Source organism: Budorcas taxicolor, chromosome 10, assembly GCF_023091745.1.
Source record: "Budorcas taxicolor isolate Tak-1 chromosome 10, Takin1.1, whole genome shotgun sequence".
Taxonomy (NCBI): domain Eukaryota; kingdom Metazoa; phylum Chordata; class Mammalia; order Artiodactyla; family Bovidae; genus Budorcas; species Budorcas taxicolor.
The window spans coordinates 63,627,621-63,647,108 of record NC_068919.1 but is presented as its reverse complement, the minus strand read 5'-3'; the positions used below and the strand labels follow the sequence as shown (position 1 = coordinate 63,647,108).

General features: G+C 46.3%; 1 protein-coding gene across 1 annotated transcript in view; it reads left to right on the top strand.

Annotated features, from left to right (window-relative positions):
- The window catches only part of SORD (sorbitol dehydrogenase), a 31,793-nt gene extending 21,018 nt beyond the window's left edge, over nucleotides 1-10,775 (top strand). The window contains exons 5-9 of the mRNA XM_052646826.1: nucleotides 558-676; nucleotides 3,627-3,692; nucleotides 4,644-4,819; nucleotides 8,335-8,456; nucleotides 9,390-10,775. Coding sequence (XP_052502786.1) covers nucleotides 558-676; nucleotides 3,627-3,692; nucleotides 4,644-4,819; nucleotides 8,335-8,456; nucleotides 9,390-9,555 — 649 coding nt within the window. The 3' untranslated portion in view covers nucleotides 9,556-10,775. The remainder of the gene's footprint in view (nucleotides 1-557; nucleotides 677-3,626; nucleotides 3,693-4,643; nucleotides 4,820-8,334; nucleotides 8,457-9,389) is intronic.
- Nucleotides 10,776-19,488: the final 8,713 nt, after the last annotated feature.

Genomic DNA, 19,488 nt, shown 5'->3' with positions numbered 1-19,488 from the left:
CAGCTGCTGCTAGCACATGTGGTTCTTTTGGAGCATGTAATATGGGGAACGATGTACAGAGTGACGTCAGCTTCTAATCACTGTTTTGCAAAGCTGCTGATAGTCTGGGTTATTTGCTAAAATGAAACCAGAAAGGCTATAAGTTTGAGAAGCAGGTGAAATGCTGGGATGTGGTTAAGTTAAACCCTTGTGAAATGAACTCGTTTATTAAAGACAGCCACACTGCACCTTATCTTGGATGGCATTTTCAGAGGGAGGCAGTATGATATGGGCTCTGGAATCAGACGTACCTGGTTTCCAATTTAAACCCTTTAAGATTCTCAGTACTCCCTGATTTTGAACTTTTGGAGCAAGTCATTCACTCCTCCAAAGCTTGCTTTCCTTGTCTGTAAAGTGGGAATGATAATGTCTACACAGAACTGTTCTGAAGATTTATGAGTGAATATATGTAAATTGCTTAGCACTTTTGCTCAGCATATAAATAAAAGCTCAGTAAATATTAGCTATTGTTATTATTGTTAACCTAGAGGCACTGAGTATGTTGAATGACTCCTCAGGCTTCCTGACAATGTCACCTTTGAGGAAGGGGCCCTGATTGAGCCACTGTCTGTGGGGATCCATGCCTGCCGGCGAGCTGGAGTTACCCTGGGGAACAAGGTCCTTGTGTGTGGAGCTGGTAAGAAACAGATACCACTGTGGTTATGAGTTCATTAAAGGGGAATGTGAGACCCCTCTGCCATCTCCTCCCTACTCCAAGGGCTGAGATAGATTCTTGAATCTCTCTGGTTAGGGAGGATTAAAGTATGCCATTCCTTCAAAGAGTGCAATTTGGGATTATTTTTCAACCCTTGACAGGAAACTAGGGAAATATTTTTGGGATTAAAGGGAAGGGTATCTTTTGGAGCTTTCAGATCATCCCAGAGAACTGGTATCCTGGTCTTTCAAGAATGAGATGGCTACTACTTAGGACCAGCAGGAGTGAGTCCCAACCCATGGGGAGCCAGCACTCTGCCCACATAGGCTTACAGCTAGCTCCTTCTTCCTCCTCTGCTTCCACCCAGCTGAACAAACCTGGCAACCTCAGATTGAATCATCGAGGCTTCTAACTGCTTCAGGTGACCCTACAAAAACATGCTTCACTCCTTGTGGGTGTGATCTGGTGTAGACTTTTTTTTTTATTATTGAGGTTTAACTGACGTATAACATTTTATTAGTCTCAGGTGTGTAATATAATGGTTTTAATACTTGTGTATATTGCAAAATGATCACCACAATAAGTCTAGTCAACATCTATCACCACATATAGTTATAAAGCTTTTTTCTCATGATGAGAACTTTAAAATATGTTCTTTTAACAGCTTTCATATATGCAATACAGTATTATTAAGTATAGTCACCATGCTGTACATTCGATAACCAGGACTTATTTATTTTGTAACTGAAAGTTTGTACCTTTTGACCCTCTTCATCCATTTCTGCACTGCCACCACTACCTCTGGCAATCCAGTCTAGTCTCCATAACTATGAGCTCAGGGTTTTTATGGCTGAATAATATCCCATTGTGTGTGTGTGTGTGTGTGTGTGTGTGTGTACACCACATTTTCTCTGTCTGTTTATCCACTGATGAACACTTAGATGGTTTCCATGTCTTGGCTGTTATAAATAATACTGCAGTGGTTATGGGAGTAGAGATACATTTTGAGTTAGTGCTTTTGTTTTCTTTGGATAAAATTCCACTTCTGAGCAGAAGTAGAATTGTCAGATCACATGGAAGTTCTATTTTTAATTTAATCTCCATACTGCTTTTCCATAGTGTTTGGACTGGTTTACATTCCCAAGCAACAAATGCATAAGGTTTTCCTCCTCTCCATATTCCCCCTGACACCTGTTACTTGTTGTGTTTTTGATAAAAGCCATGCTGGCAGATGTGCAGGGATATCTCTTTGTAATATTGATTTGAATTTCTCTGATTATTGATGTTGAGCATCTTTTCATGTTTATGTTGCCCATCTGTATATATTCTTTGGAAACATGTCTAGTCATATCCTCTGCCCATTTTTAAATTGGATTGTTTTTCTGCTGTTAAGTTGGGTAAGGTCTTTATATTTTTGGAGATTAATACCTGTATCAAATATATGATTTGCCAATATTTTTCTCCTGCTCAACAAGTTGCTCTTTTCATTTTGTTGATGTTTCCTTTGTTATGCAGAAGTTTTTTAGTTTGATATGGTCCCAGTTGTTTATTTTTTATTTTCATTTTTTTTTGCCACACCATGCAGCTCGCAGTATCTTAGTTCCCTGATCAAAGACTGAACCTGGGCCCTTGGCAGTGAAAACATGGAGTCCTAACCACTGGACTGCCAGGGAATTCCCCACTTTGTTTATTTTTGCTTTTACTGCCATTGTTTTTGCTGTCAAATCCAAAAACTCATCAAGACTGACATCAAGATGCTTGCTACCTATGTTTTCTTTTAGGAGTTTTAGGGTTTCAGGTCTTATGTTCAAGTCATTAATCCATTTTGAGTTAATCCTTATACACTTTGTGATTGGTTTTCTTTGGCAGGGCCAAATAAGTGACTGCAGGGCTTCCTATGAGGGGTGATGGGTGTAGAACAGATGTGCTTCAATGAGCCAAGCAGACTGTAGGATCCAGGCGACAGATTTTTTCTTTTTAATTTGCATAAGTAATACATTTTTGCCTTAGAAAAAGAAATTAAACTATCCATACCATGCCTGCACACATGTGAACAAACACACACAAAAATTCACTGATGGCGTCATCAGCCTGAGAGGACCATTGGTAAGAATTTGATGTAGAATCTTTCAGTTTTGTTTTTGTTTGTTTTATTCATGAGATCATTCTAGATGATCATGCTTCATTTTACCTACAAAAACATTAATATATTATGAACATTTTTCTATGTCAATAGATAAGAGTTAGATGACATATATATATATATATATATATATATATATATATATATTTTTTTTTTTTTTTTTTTTTTGCCACACCACATGGCTTGTGGGATCTTAGGTTGTTGACCAGTGATCAGACCCATGCCATTGGCAGAGAAAGCACAGAGGCCTAACAGTTGGACCTCCAGGGAATTCCTCTCTTTATTAACTGTATAGTATCCTGCTGTAGTTTACTTAACCCGTTTGTTGCTTATTTCCCAGTGTTCTGCTTCCTGGGCAAACTCACTAACTCACTTTTGGAGTGTCCAAAAAGCAGAGTCTCAAAGGTATTCTGCATAACTTTATTTGTGATCTGGTTTTTGTGTTAAACCTAGCACACCAAAACAGGGAAGCCAACCTAGGACATCCTGACAGGGGATCCTCAGTGGGCACCTTAAAGGATACGTCTCACCCTGGGGAGACATGAGGGGTTCTGAAGAGGCAGGTGGGGGGCAAGAGAACAGGAGCCCAGCACTGGGAGCAGGTTCCGGGTAGAGAACAAGCGCTCAGGAGTCCATTTACTCATGCACTCAACAAGCAGTTGTTAAGGTCTCACTGTACATCAGGGACTGGAGCAGAGATGCTAGAGATGCAATTCCTGTCCCTGGCCTGGACAAGGGGGAGAGGTGGTGTTTGATATTTCAAAATTGCCTATTTGCTCTTTTTTTCAGGGCCAATTGGACTGGTCAGTTTGCTTGCAGCCAAGGCAATGGGCGCAGCTCAAGTAGTGGTGACTGGTAAGTTTTTCTTAAGAAAACCACTGATAAGCTTTTCTTCTTTCTAAATCTTCTTAAGGTGGGAGCAGCTGGGCCTGCAGTTTTGAGGCAGGGGCATGAAACCTGTTTCCTTCCTGGAGTTCTGGGTTTTTAGAGAGGCTCCTGCTCTTTTCTTCTGGGTTCAAGGGGATGACCAAGTCAGGGCTCAGGAGGAGACTCTTTTGAAGCTTCCGGGAGAGGGTGGCTACTGCAGAGAAAAGAACCTGGCTCTTTATATGTGAACCTCAGATACTTATACTGCCCATTTGATCCTAAGAAGAGACTCAGCCCTTGTTTGACCAAACTCAGAGGGGGTGTGTGTGTGTGTGTGTGACTGTGTGAGTATGTATGTGATGTGAAGTTAGTTGGGTGTGTGATATGTTTTTTATAAGAAGATGTTTATGTTTGAGATATGTGATATGAGTGAGAGACATGAGTGTGTATGTGTGAGGAGAGGTTATCTGACAACATATGTGTGTGTGAGTGTGGAGCAGTGTGGTGTAAACTGAAGCTGTGTGTATGTGTGTGGAGAAGGCATCTGTGAGAGGTGTGTATGTACGTGTGTAACGTATCTGAGTGTGTGGGTGAATGTGTAGAGTTGTGTGCTGTATGGGGTGTTGTGGATATTTTAAGGGAATGGGGTGCAGAAGGGTGTCACTGCTTGTTTTGTGTGAGGAGGTGAGAGAGTATATGTGTAGCTGTGGAGAGCTATGTGGTAGGTATGGGGGTATATGGGGATATAGAAGGGTGTGCATATTTGAGAAGTTATCGAGAGATTGTGTGTGAGGGTGTGTGTGTTCAGAGAATGTATGTGTTGGGCTCAGCCACACCACTACACAGAGCTTTCTTGACATCAGAATCTGCATCTTCATTTTTGCTCCCTAATCCACCGTCCAGTTTCTTAGTTTGAAAGAAACTTTTGTTTAACTGTAGATCTGTCAGCCTCTCGGTTGTCTAAAGCCAAGGAAGTCGGGGCTGATTTCATCCTCCAGATCTCCAATGAGAGCCCTCAGGAAATAGCCAAGAAAGTGGAAGGCCTGCTGGGCAGCAAGCCAGAAGTCACAATTGAGTGCACAGGGGTGGAGACCTCCATCCAGGCCGGCATCTATGTGAGTAGGGATAAAGTGAAAGTCTTAAGTCAGTCATGTCCGACTCTTTGCAACCCAGTGGACTGCAGCCCACCAGACTCGTCTGTCCATGGGATTTCCCAGGCAAGAATACTGGAGTGGGTTGCCAGTCTCTTCTCCAGGGACTCTTCCTGACCCAGGGATCGAATCCAGGTCTGCCACATTGCAGACAGCTTCTTTACCATTTGAGCCATCAGGCCCAGTAGAAATAAGGGTAGCTGAAGCTGGTGGGCAGCTTCGAGTAAGCAGCCCAGGGTGGTGAACCAGTAGAAGGCACGCCCTCCCGCTCCCCCTACAAAACAAAATTAGATAATCCCTTGTTATCTGCTTTCTTATCTCTCTTATGAAGGTAATGACACTTCCCTAACATCCTCATTGGGTCACTGTGATGTTCCAACTAGACCACAGATACACATGGGCCTTCAAAGATGTTAAGTGACTCATACCTTTAGGATAGGATTTTACCAAGTAGTGCTCTTGGTAAAAAAAAAAAAAGAAGAAAAGAAAATCAATAGGAGGAACAGGGAACCATGCTTTAGATGAGTGTGGGAAACCCCTATCTTGCTTTATGGAGGAAAACTGCAGTCTTTGAGTCATTGATACAAGGTGACGGGCACTAATTCAGTTAGTCACAAAGGTGAGGGGAGTTTTTAGGGTCACAATTGTCTTCTGCTGTCCTTTCCCGGAACTAGGAACAAATAAGCTGCCAATACCTGACCCACCCCTTAGCAACCCACCAGTAATTTATGGACATTGGAAGGGGAGGGGCAGGGAGGAGTAGCACTGCCAAAGTATGAGGAAAAGAAAGAATAAGAGCTCGGCTCTGCTCTCCACCATGGGCCATGTTCTTGGCTGTGTGCTTTATAGACATGGTCCTAATCTGCATAATAGCCCTGACAGTGAGTTCTCATTTTACACATTTTATGGTGAGAGAGGCCCAGGGACTTGCCTGGAGCACACTACTCCAATGCCTGGGCTTTCCTTGCTCCATCTGACTGCTCCAGAGGGGAAGAGATTGAGAGGCCAGGAGCCATTTCTAGGGTGGAAGGGGCTGGGCTGGGGAGAATGGCTGCAGCTGCCACCCCCGGGCACCCCTGCCCTGTCCCGCAGCCTGCTTTCTCACAACAGCACATGCCTCTGCCCTTCCTTCTGAGTCACACTGAGTGACACACAAGGGCACTTTCCACCATGCAAGACATTTGGGAAAAGCTGATTCCTCAAGCTGTGTGGCACAGCCCTCGAGCCTGGCACCCAAGCAGAGCTGCCTTCCCCTCTTCCTACCAAGATGCCTGTGACCCCGGGGTGTCAAGGAAGCAATAGGAGAGGGAGGAGCAGGTGCCACTTTGCCCTGACCTGTTCCAGCCAGAATCAACCAGCTCTCGGCTCCACTGTTGGAGATGGTCAGCATCACCATCTGATGGAAGGAGCTAAGAGAAACTAAAATCCAGCAGGCATTGAGCCTGTGTGTTACCGGTGGAGCCATGTCAGCCCATGGTATATTTTGGGTTCCTGCCATATGCCTGGTTTTGTGCCAGACGCCTTGAGAGCTTGACCAGTAAGGTGTGTGTGCTGTTTTTGAGTTGTTGACAGGTCAATGACCCCCGACTCAACAGAGAGGCAGTAAAAGATATGGCTTCATAGGGCAAGGCCCTCCTTTGAGAGTCAGTTTTCTGTTGTGTTGTGTCTGGATGATATTCATAAGGAGACCTAGCAAATGCTTGTGGTAGAATTGCTGTCATCTCCTTGTTGTGAAAGTCATACCCACTAAGCAATGGCCTGAGCATTCCTTTGCCTGTGGTCAGTAAGCTCCTGGCCTCCTGGCAGCTTGTGATGACCGGTTCAGTGGAGTGGTGCTTCTCTCCCTTCTTACCAGGTAGAGAGGAAATGCTGAGTGGACGGCAGGTTTCCTGGGAAGTTTCTCAGTGTATTCCGTGGCTCACTCACAAATCTGAACCCCTCTGCTCCAGTGAGGACAGCAACATTTTCCCGTTGTGAGATGCCCTTTCCTTGGCTGACAGTGTTTGTATGTCACAGGTGGTCTGTAAGTGACTGCTCCTCAAAACTGCAAATGAGCTAAGCATTGAGCCCATTCTAGTGCCGGCCTCTGTGACTGTTACCCCATCAGCCCTGCTATGGGAAGGCATCGTCCTATTCTTACACTTGAGGCAACCATGGCTGACAGCACTGTCTCGGAGCCCACAGTTCAAAAGTACAAATGCCAGGAGTCACCCCTATATTACAGGCTTCTCTCCAGGATGTATCCTTCCCCGCGGAGACAAACTGTGATGTGTGCTGTCTTAAATCTCTGTGGTTAGCACTTAGAATGGCCCCCAGTAAGTGCTTTCTACTGTTAGCTATAATAAAAATTTAGCATGAGCAAACTGTCCATTTTTCTGTCTCTTACTACACTGAGCGCAGTGATCCCCCGCCCCCCCGCCCCAGATCTCTGGAGCAGGCTCAGCACTCATGTAAAGTTATGTGGAAGTTGTCAGCAGAAATTTTGCTCTCCTGACCACTCCAAAGAGGAAATTGATGACTCCATTATGACTTATACCATTGAGGTGAATGTCCCTGGAACAAAGATTTCTAATTGCCAGCCTTCACGTATAAGGCAGTTTTTATTTTTTAAAGCATTTAAATTAATTATTTATTGGCCACACAGCTTTTGGGATTTTTTAGTTCCCCCATCAGGGATTGAACCTGTTCCCCCTGCAGTAGTAGCTGGGAGTCTTAACCATTTGACCACCAGGGAAGCCCCTAAGGTAGTTGTTGAACCACAGAATTGCTATAGCCCTCTCCATTGGTATAGTGCTTCGTAGTTGGTGGTCCCTTAGAAATTTGACCCTCTGTCTTGTGGGTGAGCACTCTGGAGGAGGAAGTGGCTGACACTGACATCTGGTACTAAGTAAAGCTTTGAAAGATGTTCAGAGGCTGCTGAAGGGTCAGCCTTGGTTGCAGGGGAGATCCTCATTGCTCTCTGGAGAACTTATGCTGTTTCCTGGGGTGCTGTGGGCAGCAGGAGATGCTCCCACTGTGCCTCCACTGGTAAAGTGCATTCAGGACCTTTAAAGGAGACCGTGTTCACTCTGCTGCTCTGCTGAGTTTGGTTAACATGCTAAAGAGTTCAGCTGTATAAAAAGAATCAAAGTCTCTGAAATTTCTGGATATTTACCTATTTTTATGGCAACAATGGGCTTTCCACGTGGTGCTAGTGGTAAAGAACCCACCTGCCAGTGCAAGAGACATAAGAGACACAGGTTTGATTCCTGAACTGGAAAGATTCCCTGGAGGAGGGCATGGCAACCCACCCCAGTACCCTTGCCTAGAGAATCCCATGGGCTGAGGTGCCTGACAGGCTATATAGTCCATGGGGTTGCAAAGAGTCAGACATGACTGAAACGACTTAGCATGCATGCATCCTTATGGCAACAGGGCTACTGTGAGTAGAGTCTGTATTTTCTCATTTTATTAGTTTTCTGTCCTTACTTCTTCTTTAGGCCACTCATTCCGGTGGGACCCTGGTGCTGGTGGGGCTGGGCTCTGAGATGACCAGTGTGCCCCTTGTGCACGCAGCCACCAGGGAGGTGGACATCAAGGGCGTGTTTCGATACTGCAATACGTGAGTATGTTGTGGGTGAACCAGGGTGGCGGGCGGCCAGCAAGTCCAAGGGAGGCCCTCCACGGCCTCTGGGACCAAGAGGCTCTGCCTATTTATTCACAAGAGGCACTCCCTGGCCTCGAGAGCCATGTGATATGATAAGGCCCCAAAGAGAGAGCATTCACTCGTGGTTAAAGACGTGAGGGCAGAGCTGACAGGTCTGTAGGGAGAGAGTGCGGGAGGGAGATTATGAGGCATGATCTTGAATGTCTGTCCCTCATTGCCCAGGTGCTCTCTTTTCCGGTTCCAAGTGGCCAGATCTCCATCTTCCCTCTTTAAAGAGAAGAAGGAGAGAAACGAGGGCAACCACAAGAACTCGTTCCTTGGTTCTCACTCCCGGTCCCCAGGTCCCCCCCTGGGAAGTGACACGGTCTTAATAAATACCAACATATGTTTTGTGGCTCGATCCTCTCCCTGCTGGGGAACTCTGTCCAGGACCATCTTCCCCACCAGTGGCCCTTTCTCCCATTTTAGAATTTGAACCCGTCCCCTCAACAGAGTGCTGTCTTTTCCAGTAAACTCTGCCAAATGAGCTGCTACATGGTGTGATGAGATCATCCTGGGCTGCCGCCCTGAGGCTATCTGCCTTTTCACTTTTCCTAAGGCTTACGCTTGCCTTAGGCCTTCATGCCTAAGAAATTCTAGGCTTCGTGGCAGACATTGCATTTGGAAACAGACTGTTCTCCTGAATTACGAGTCATAAGATCATTTCCACCCATTGTTGGCCTGTAGAACCAACCGTACAGAACCACAAAGCTACAAATAAATGTCAAAAAAAAAAAAAAAGACCCAAAAAACTAATAAGTGTGGCCAAGCTGATCTTGTGCTTGGTAGTTTTGGGGCCCTCCCTCTTTCCTCCTGAAGGTTGAGTGTAATGCTTGTGATCTTTTCCAGATGGCCAATGGCGATTTCAATGCTTGCATCCAAGTCTGTGAATGTAAAGCCCTTGGTCACCCATCGGTTTCCTCTGGAGAAAGCTCTGGAGGCCTTTGAAACATCCAAAAAGGGTTTGGGGTTGAAAGTCATGATTAAGTGTGACCCCAACGACCAGAATCCATGATGTGAATTGAGCTCTGTCGTTGTCCCCACTCTCAGCATGTTGGGGTTCAGTGGTTGACTGGGAGTGGTGGAAGTTTCTTTTGAGTAGTTAGAATAATTAAAATAATTCATTGTAAACAGAGAGCCTTATGCTGGGGAGTTGTACCTTAAAAACACAAGTAAGGAGAATTTGGGGGAACTTGTAGTCAGGATGACCTGTTTATGCTGATCAAAGTTCAAGTAGAGCAGAGCTTGGCAGACAGGTGCTGGGAACTCCCTTTCTTCCTGGAGTGCCTGGAAGTTGAATAAGGAAAGAAATCTGCCCATTGAATTCCTGCTTCTAGTGTGACTGTGGCCAGATGGGAGATGGTAGCTCAGGTAAGAAGAGACCATTTACAACTTTATCAAGACTGAAGTGGCCCCGAAGCTGATTTTCACAAAAATCTGAGCTCCGGGTTGAGGGTGAAAGGGTGTAAACAGTTCTACTTCAGAGCACAGTGCCTCTCCCCCGACACGAGGGCTGTTTGCTTTTATTACAAAAGGAAGAATAAGGGATTCACTTTCCTGGATCTAGGATATATACAAATCAAACAAATAAAATCGCAGTCTCATGTGAAATCAAACCAGCTTGTATTCCTTAAATGTAGAAACAGACCAGGAACTTGGCAGCACTGCTCTTCAGATCCTGAGAATTCTGTGTGACTTATTTTGCAAGATGAAGAATCACCTTCCCAACGTGCCCCACCTGCACCCTTTTGCACATTTGGAGGCAGCCACTGCAGGCTCCTTTGTTACTAGGCAACCAGGAGGTGCCTACCAAAGGGTCCTCATGGGAGACCTTAAATTCCGTTCAGACTAGCCCAGGAGAGTTTGGGCAGTACACCTGTCTTACCCCACAGGACTAGCATGCCCTTCTAGGCTCAAAGTTCACTAATGATTATTAGACAGTTTGTTTAGTTCCAGTCTTTATGAGCAGGAAACTTTTTCCCTCCTCAAAGCCAATTAAAGGTCTTGGTACCTTTCCATCTGTTTGAGTGATAGCTCCAACCTTGTCTATTTTAATTATGGGATTTTCCTTGGTAAGATTGGTGTCTGAATCACACCATGCCATTTGTGACTTTGAGGTTACTGGTCACGAATGAAGATGCAGTAGCTGGGACATGATTTGGGCTGCAGTCCTACCCCTCAGTTCAGCTAGGGTTGGCGGGTGAGTTTGAAGAGGTTCTGGTTTTCTTGTGACCAGGGAAGGCTGTAACCAGTGCCTGGAGTTCCTCAAACTGATTTGGGTAATAAATTCTGCTTGTAGTACATGACTGCTGCCCCAATTTGTGGCCCTGTTTGGGGAGAAATTGACTTTGGTTACCCATTTCACAAAAGGAAACATCTGGGGTTTTTGAAAGTGACTCATTTTCTGCATCAAGTACAATTTTCTTTGACTGTTGAAAACAATGATCTCTAATCCTCACAGCAAGCCAAATATAATTATTTTACAACTAAGGAAATAGAGAAATCAAGTAATTTGCTTGAGATCTCACACTACTTTTCATTTCTTGTGTTATCTTTGGAGTTATCTTGCATTTACACATAGCACAGGCACACGCTCAGGAGCCATACTACTTCCTTCCCCAAGTCCTGTTTAGGTAGGGCCAAACTTGCTGGCTCCCTTCTCTTAAAACTCTTTCCAGCTCAGTGATGCCCAACGTTCTTGAACGTGGGCTAAGAAAGACTCTTCCCTTTCTAGATGGAAGTCTTCCAATAGAAATACCCCTAAAGGAGGCGGACTCACTATGTTAAATTCACAAGTAGCCACTCTTCCTCTGACTGTGATTTGGTGGAGGGAGGAAGCCACTGAACCTGAAAAGGACTTAGGAGTTGCAGTGGGGACTCCTGGAAAGGTAGGACCACCAAGGACAAAAATATGTGGCTCACTTCACAGTGGTGATGGGGCTAGATCTTCTGTGTTAAGGTCTTGGAGCCGCTTACTCCCTGGTCTGTTAAATGGGCTTCCTGATACCTCCATGTGGGAAGTTTCAAGGAGTGAATGGGCTGACTGAAAACAGTTCAGGAAACACTTTCCATTTCCAAATCCCCCCAGAGCTCTACCTACTGTGATGTTTCACAGCTTCCCTAGCAGGGGCAGAGAGCATGGTTGGTGGGAGAGGAAGTGGTATAGGATGAGGGGCCAGCGAGTCCTCCAGGCGGTGAGAGGACCCAAGTCAGTGAACTGAGCTGATGCTGGGCCTCTTCTTTGCATCCTTATTGAGATGTTCCCTTCACTGTTTGGAAGGGGTTGCAGGGAGCCCAGAAATTCAGTTCTCCTGCCACTTTCCCTAAATACAATAAATATTGATTCAGTGAATCAGTTCCGGAAACAAGAATATGAATTCCCCACGAGCTCCCCAAACTTGGGTGGCCTTGCCGGCCTCTGTGTGCTCTGTCACTGATGTGTGGCACCGGTTAATACTGAGGACCCCACCCAGCTGGCACTCCCAACTTGGGTGGAGAGCTGAGAAGGACCCTGCCAGCAGGTTAAAGGGTACAAGGGGGAGGCTGCCCCCTGGACCTCAAAGGAGAGGGGGACACAGCTCCAACCACTTCCTCTTGCCATCCACATTTGGCTACGGTGGATGTTGTCAGAAGTCACTTCTGGATCCTCCGTCCCTGGGTGTCAGGCCATCCCAGTCTTACTTCTGTGTAGCACAGTCCTGCCTCTTCCTTCCTGGTTCCTATCTTGCTCCCATTGGGAGAGCAAAGGAGTCTCATGGGAACTTGGTTGGACCAGAGTTTAAGAGTTGGGGGGAGAGACAGAATTTACTGGATATTTGCCTTTTCCCGGAACTGTCCTCTGCACAAGATATCAGTCTGGGCTTTGAGTACAAAAGCCAATATACAGGACCCACATGCCTGGGTAGCAGGCAGGTCTCCAACTTCACTGTCACATCCACACACCGAGGTCACCGAGGTCCTTGAGGGCTCAGGGAGGGCAGCAGTGAGGCGGCCTGGCTGGGAACTCATCACCCGAGGGGAGCATCTGTCAGGCAGCAGCAGAGGCTCTCCGGTGCAGCCACTGGCATCCTGAAGCAGCACAGCCACACTCCCACGGCCTTCCTGTCTCCCTCCTGACTGTCCTCTCTGCTTAAAGCTTTTCTGAGTCAGACCCTGAGTTCTTTCCTTGGGCACCTAGAAGTGGTACAGGATTCATGCAAGATGTTCCTGCCAAAAGATCTTTCAGTGGATCTTATCAGCGGGAGCTTCTTGAAGGTGATGTGTTGGAGAGAAGACTCTGTCCTCTAGGGTCTTGCACCCATCAGGCCTGCAAGAGGCAGCTTGTTGTGAAGGACTTGGTACAGGAGTCCTGGATTGTATCTAATCCCAGGCCTGCAGCTAACTCACTGTGTGACTTCCCAAGTCACTTTCCTAATTCAGGCCTTGGTTTCCTCCATTGTTAATGGAAGGGTTGCACCGGATGATCTTAAGGTCTCTTTGAGTGCTGATATTTTACAAGGTTCCCATCATCCAGAGGCCCTGTGGAGTAAGGACCCCTTTAGGGGTGTCCCTTGCTTCCCTGGTGGCTCAGACGGTAAAGTGTCTGCCTGCAGACGGAGACCCGGGCTCGATCCCTCGGTTGGGAAGATCCCCTGGAGAAGGAAATGGCAACCCACTCCAGTACTCTTGCCTGGAAAATTCCGTGGACTAAGGAGCCTGGTAGACTACAGTCCATGGGGTCGCAAAGAGTCGGACACGACTGAGCGACTTCACTTAGGCTCTAGATGTGAGTGCAATTCTTGGGTTTCAGTTCCACTCTTGTCTGTATGTTAATGGGTGGCTGGAGGGAGGAGAGAGGAGCTGTCTGTAGGAACACCCAAGTTCTTGGCATCACCTTATTCTACTCCTTAGCCTCAGGCTCTCAGGTGTGATCCTGAGGTGGAGGTTGCAGGCCCAGAGCTGGGCCTGGGGAGGTGTGGCCCCATGATTGACTTCCTTGTGTGTGGGCAGAGGCACAGCCTGGCTGTGGTTCTCTGTGTAGGACCTCCAGGAGGGGGAGCCTGATGTGGGACTTGGTTCCCTTGCTTAGTGGGGAGAGCCTCTGCAATTGTAGTTATCGCATGTGTGGGTCATCCGCTGGGGGATGTGTGGCTTGACTATCCTGCCCCTCCTACTTGTCTTGTTGTGAGTCCTTTATTCCTTTTAGGGCTGTGCTGGGTCTTCATTGCTGGCATGTGGGCCTTCTTCAGTTGCGGTGCAAGGACTTCTCGTTACAGTGTGCAGGCTTCTCTAGCTGATGACTGAGAGCTCTAGAGTACCTGGGCTTTCCAGCTGTGGCGCACAGCCCTAGCTGCCCTGTGGCGCATGGAATCTTAGTTCCCTGACCATGGACCAAACCTATGTCCCTTGAATTGGGACCCCCAACCACTGGACCACCAGGGAAGGCCTGTGATTCCTTCTTTACATCTTTAGTTGTAGATCCTTTCTGCTAGTTTTCAGGTCTTTCTCATTAATAATTTGCTCTGTAAATAGCTGTAATTTTGGTGTGCCTGTGGGAGAAAGTGAGCTCAGGGTCTTCCTACTCCACCGTCTTGGCCACTCCCTTAACTGTGTCACACATCATCATTCTATATCACCATATCCCATCATATGGATGTACCATTATTTATAAAGCAAATCACAGTGGTTTGGATATTTGGATACTCTGCAGGGTTTCGAGCTTATGATAAAGTTTCAGTGACTATCCTTGTACATAGATTTTCATACTTCTAACTTACTCTTTTCCTGAAGTTGTATTTTAGAATGGCAATAGCTGAGTTGAAGAGTTTACACCTTTTAAAGGTGACTTGGTTAGAAAAGAAAACAGAATATTGAGACCACCTAAGAAAATCTGAGTTTGGGTGTGCCTGAGTCCACATACAGTGTGGGAGCACTCTGCAGAGTAGGAGAGCTTTCGAAGATGGGACCATGCAGCCACTGGCTCTCTGGCTTCAGGCCAACCCTGGGAAAGCTGGAGACTTGGGCCTCCACCATCTGTAACCTGAACAGGACACCATTTCTTCAGGCCTTCATCTTCTTATTAGTAAACTCAGTATCCCTTCTAGCAGGATGTGAGAACAAACAGCCCCTGTAAAGGGCTGGCGTAGGATTCATGTAGAGCTGTGACTGGATCACTGTGGAGCAGGGGACCCCTCCCCTGTAAATAAACTTATACTAGAAGGCTCTCTCCACTCCACCAAACTTCAGTGCCAGGGCATTCTGAGAGCCATTCACTTCAATAAGTCACTTGAAGGAAGTGAGGATGGTGTGTATAGAATGTTCCTTTTGGGCCCTGACCTCTCTTATGTATGCAAATCAACATGGTATAGAAAGAATTCAAATAGTTAATAACATGCAAATCTTGGATTCTCAGACCTTGCAGACTGACAGTTTGTAGTACTCTTTTGGAATTTCTGAGCAAGTGATTAAAATACAATTGTCCCATTGCTTTTTTAAGCACATATATATTTAACGCTGTGTTTATATATATAGCTTAACAATGCAGATTTTCAAGTTTGCTTGCATATTTGTGTCATGTGTTTTCAGAAACCCTAAAGTGAATCATTTCCCTTGTCACTCTCTAAATGGGATGAGATAGGACTGCCAGCACTGATAATCTCAAGGATTGATGATTCTAAGGAACTTCTGGAAAAACTGCTATGTGAGCAGAAGAGAGGAAAACATATGAGCTTAGAGGGAGTGAATGAGGAAAAAGCTCAGAGGAAATGGAGCCAGTAATCTAGGGTAAGGTGAAGAAAGTGACTCATCTGTGACCTTTGGAAACTGGGGCTGCTTGTTCTGGGGAACAACAGCCGGGCTTGCAACACATCACAGGAGCTCTAGCCAGAGCTCCCCTGGGCACCCCAGACTTGGCTTCCCCTGGTGAAAAGTATAGTGAAAGTATTAGTCGCTCAATTGTGTCTGACTTTGCAACACCATGGACTGTAGCCTGCCAGGTTCCTCTGTTCATGGGGATTCTCCAGGCAAGAATACTGGAATGGGTTGCCATACCCTCCCCCAGGGGATCTTCCTGACCCAGGGATTGAATCCGAGTCTCCTGTATTGCAGACAGATTCTTTACCGTCTGAGCCACTTACCACATACAAAATTCCCACATCTTGCTGCACACCCAACAAAGCTAGAACTCGGCTGGTCCCTAAAGCCATACTGCCTCTTCCAGAACAGGGTTCCAAAGGGAGTGAATCTTCCAGGGGAAAGACAGATATTGCTGGGGTTGGCTGAGGAAGAGTTTTCTGTCATTCAATATGCATCTTGTCATTGGCCTAACTACAGGAGAAGCTCGCCTGATTTGGAAGCGGTGATAAAGGAAGAGGCCAGTGGGGTGTTTAGATGTCTTGGGGTCCCCATAGAAAGAAAGAGGTAGGTAGGTACATGTTAGGCTACTCCATTTTCTTATGACCTTGAGCAACTCAAATTCTAAAAGCCTCGGGTTCCTTATTCTTTAAGTAGGAAAGATAACACCTCAGGGTGGTCACAGGGGCAGAATGATTGGCTCTGTGACTGTGGCCCTGCCCCTTCCTCACCAAACTTCTTGTCTTCAGCTGGTCAATGGGCAGGGTGGATGATCCCCAAGGCTTTTCCAGCTCTGTGCCTCAAGTCTGCAAAAGTGCTTCAAAGAAGTTCCCAGGGTGACAGAAAAGGCTCAGCCTGCTGACCCAGTGTCCTCTGGTTTTCCATAAACCTGTCAGGGCTAGGAGGAGGAGATGGCACGTAGACATGGAGGACAAGCAGAAGTAGGAACCAGGTAACTTCATTCAGGAGCTTCCTGTTATCTGCCTGCCCTGCTCTGCCCCTGTGACCACCCAGAGGAACCCTGCACCCAGGAGCCCTAAGCAAGTAATTGGTCCCTACTGGCTAGGGTCTCCCCAAGGCCATGGCTATGCCTTTCACCCACATTATGGAGGTACCCCTCAATGGCTGGTGCGGTGCCTGGTGCTCACAGAGGGAGTTCTGGGAATGTCTGTAGCCTGATAAGTAGCTTAATCTCACTCTGAGCTCTGACCCATTGCTTCTCAGCAGTCGGCCTGAGCTGACCCCAGAGCAGCTAGAAGTTCTCAGCATGTTTCACTGGGTAGCAGAGAAAGGACCTGGGGGGTATATCCAGAGCAAGAGGAGGGCTCACCTGCTTTTAAAGCCCCCTGCCCTGGAGACCCATCAGAGACAGCCTGGGGTCCAAATGAGATGGGGCAGCTGAGCAGGATCTCATTGAGGGACAAGGAGTGAGACCAGCTGCCCCTTTCAGACCTCTTTGGTTTTAAGGGGGTTTGTGGGGCCCTGTGGTATGATAAGAACAACTCTGGGCCACAGGCAGAATCCTGGGTTCTGGATCCAGGCCCCCCCACCCCCTAAGTTTAGGAGATCCATTTAGTTTATTTGTGTGTTCCTGGGCATCTGTCATAGGGGCAGTAAAACCTCAGTAGTGTCATCTATACAGTAGGATACTAAGCTGCTGTGGAAAAGAATGAGGGGATAGTTATAACAGCCAACCTCTTGAATGCTTACTATGGGCCAGACTCTTTTTATTTAATTAACTTGTTTCTTTATTTATTTTTGGCTATGCTGGGTCTTCATTGCTGCTAGTGGGCTTTCTCTAGTTGCAGTGAGCAGGCCCTACTCTTTATTGTGGTGCACAGGCTTCTCAATATGGTGGCTTCTCTTACTGCTGAGCATGCGCTCTATGATGCACAGGCTTCAGTAGTTGTGGCCTAGGAGCTTAGTTGCTCCACGGCATGTTGAATCTTTCCAGACTGGGGATCAAACCAGTGTCACCTGCACTGGCAGGCAGATTCCTTATCTACTCCGCCACCAGAGAAGTCCTGGGCCAGACTCTCTTCTGAGAGTGCTAGGTATCTTAACTCATTTCAACCTCACAACAACCCTATGGGATTAGTATTTCTTCCATTTTAAACCTGAGAAAACAGGTACAGAGATTAAATAATTGCCCCAGATCCTCCCCTGACCCCATACATACATCTATTTGACTGTGTGTGGGGGAAATGGTCTAGAAGGATAGACACCAAACTGTTAATTGTAGTTCACCCCAGAGGAGAGGATTTGAAGGAGGTTTCATGGTGTCTGAGGGGAGGGAAACAGAAGGACTTTCATCATTTTTTTAAACTGTATAAATATCTCTATTAGTTAAAAAAGTTAGACCAGTATCATTTTAAAAAGTGAATAAGGATGTCACAATTCACTGTAGCTTTCAGAGTCAAATGCAGAAGTGCATGAGCCGTATCATGAACTCCTAAGGCAGAGGACACTCTCCATTCCTAGAAATCCTTCAGCTGCAGCCAGTTCCGAGGATCAGGTAGAGGAAGGGAGCCACCCAATCTTGGTTACAACCCCACCCCTGACCCCTAGAAGACCCCTGGCAGGCTGGGCAAGGTGATCTGTTACATCATGGGCCCAGGAGTCACTTGTGAAACCTCAGGACCATAGGGTGGAACCACAGGTCTGAGAAGTGAACTGTTTGCCCCCTTGTGTTTTTATTTCTTGGTCTTCTTAAGTAAATCATGTCCTTTATCTGATGACTAAGGGAGTAACCGCTCTTATGAGGGCAATAATTGGCAAGTCTTCCCTCTAGTTCTGCATGCCTGCATCTTTTGGACTTAGCCATGTTTTGTGGACTCCATGACACTGAGTTCTGCTTGTTGGTTTCGTTTTCTCTTTAATTAATTTATTTTCTTAATTGAAACATAATTGCTTTACAGAATTTCGTTGGGTTTTTTGCCATACATCAGCATGTTTGTTTCTTTTTTAATATAGTCTTAAATTTTTTTGGCTTTGCTGGGTCTTCATTGCTGTGCAGTCTTTCTCTAGCTACAGAGAATGCGGGCTACTCTCTAATGCAGCACTGAGGCTTCTCGTTGCAGTGGCTTCTCTTGTTGCAGAGCACAGGCCCTAGGCCCTCTGGCTTTAGCAGTGGGACCCATGGGCTTAGTTGTTTCCCAGCACCTGAACCCAGGCCAGGTGAGGCCTGTTTCTTATAAAGTGATCCTTCGTTGGGGTCACTAGCACTGATGAGGTAGCCGTGTCACACTGATGTCAACAGAGCCAAAGGTAAAAGGAATTCACAGATGTTCTTTCCTTCTAAAGATGCCATCTTTAGGGAGGTCTGGTTGTGGAAGGGGCACACAGCTCAAGTCTGGACAAGTAGAATGCGGACTCCAGCCCAGAGATGAGTTTGTATAATTGACCCTTTTCAAGGATTGGTTCCCTCCTCCAGAGACTTTTCCTAAATTCCCTCACAGCTCTACCACTTATCTTGGCGTGTAATCAGTTATTTATTGTGTGATATAATCTATGTACCATATAGCCAGAGAGAATCTGTTCTGTGCCTAACACTTTGCTAGGCAGTGGAGAAATGACAGTGAACAGCAGGGGCCCAGGCCCTCCCTTCTAGGAGTTCACAGCATAATAGGAAAGACGGACCTTGAACAAGCACTGTGCTTGCAAGTGTAATGAGTTACTGCACTTTCTCCCCAAAGCTGGACTGATTTTTCACTCCCAGAGGGCTGGGATGTGTCTTGCAGTCCTCTTGAGTCCTGTAGGCTCTAACATGACCTGTCACAGCAATTGGTCAATAAATGCTACTTGAATAATTAACAATGAGAAACAGATTATGAAAATGTTTCACTGTTTTCTTAATTTAGGTATGTAAGTGTATATGCTCAGTCGTGTCTTACTCTTTTCGACCCCATGGACTGTAGCCCACCAGGCTCGTCTGTCCATGGAATTTTCCAGGCAAGAATACTGGAGTGGGTTGGCATTTTCAACTCCAGGGGATCTTGCTAACCATGGAGTTGAACCTGCGTCTCTTGAGTTTTCTTCATTGGCAGGCAGATTCTTTACCACTAGTGCCACCTGAAAAATAATATTATATTAATTTCAAGTATATAACATAATGACC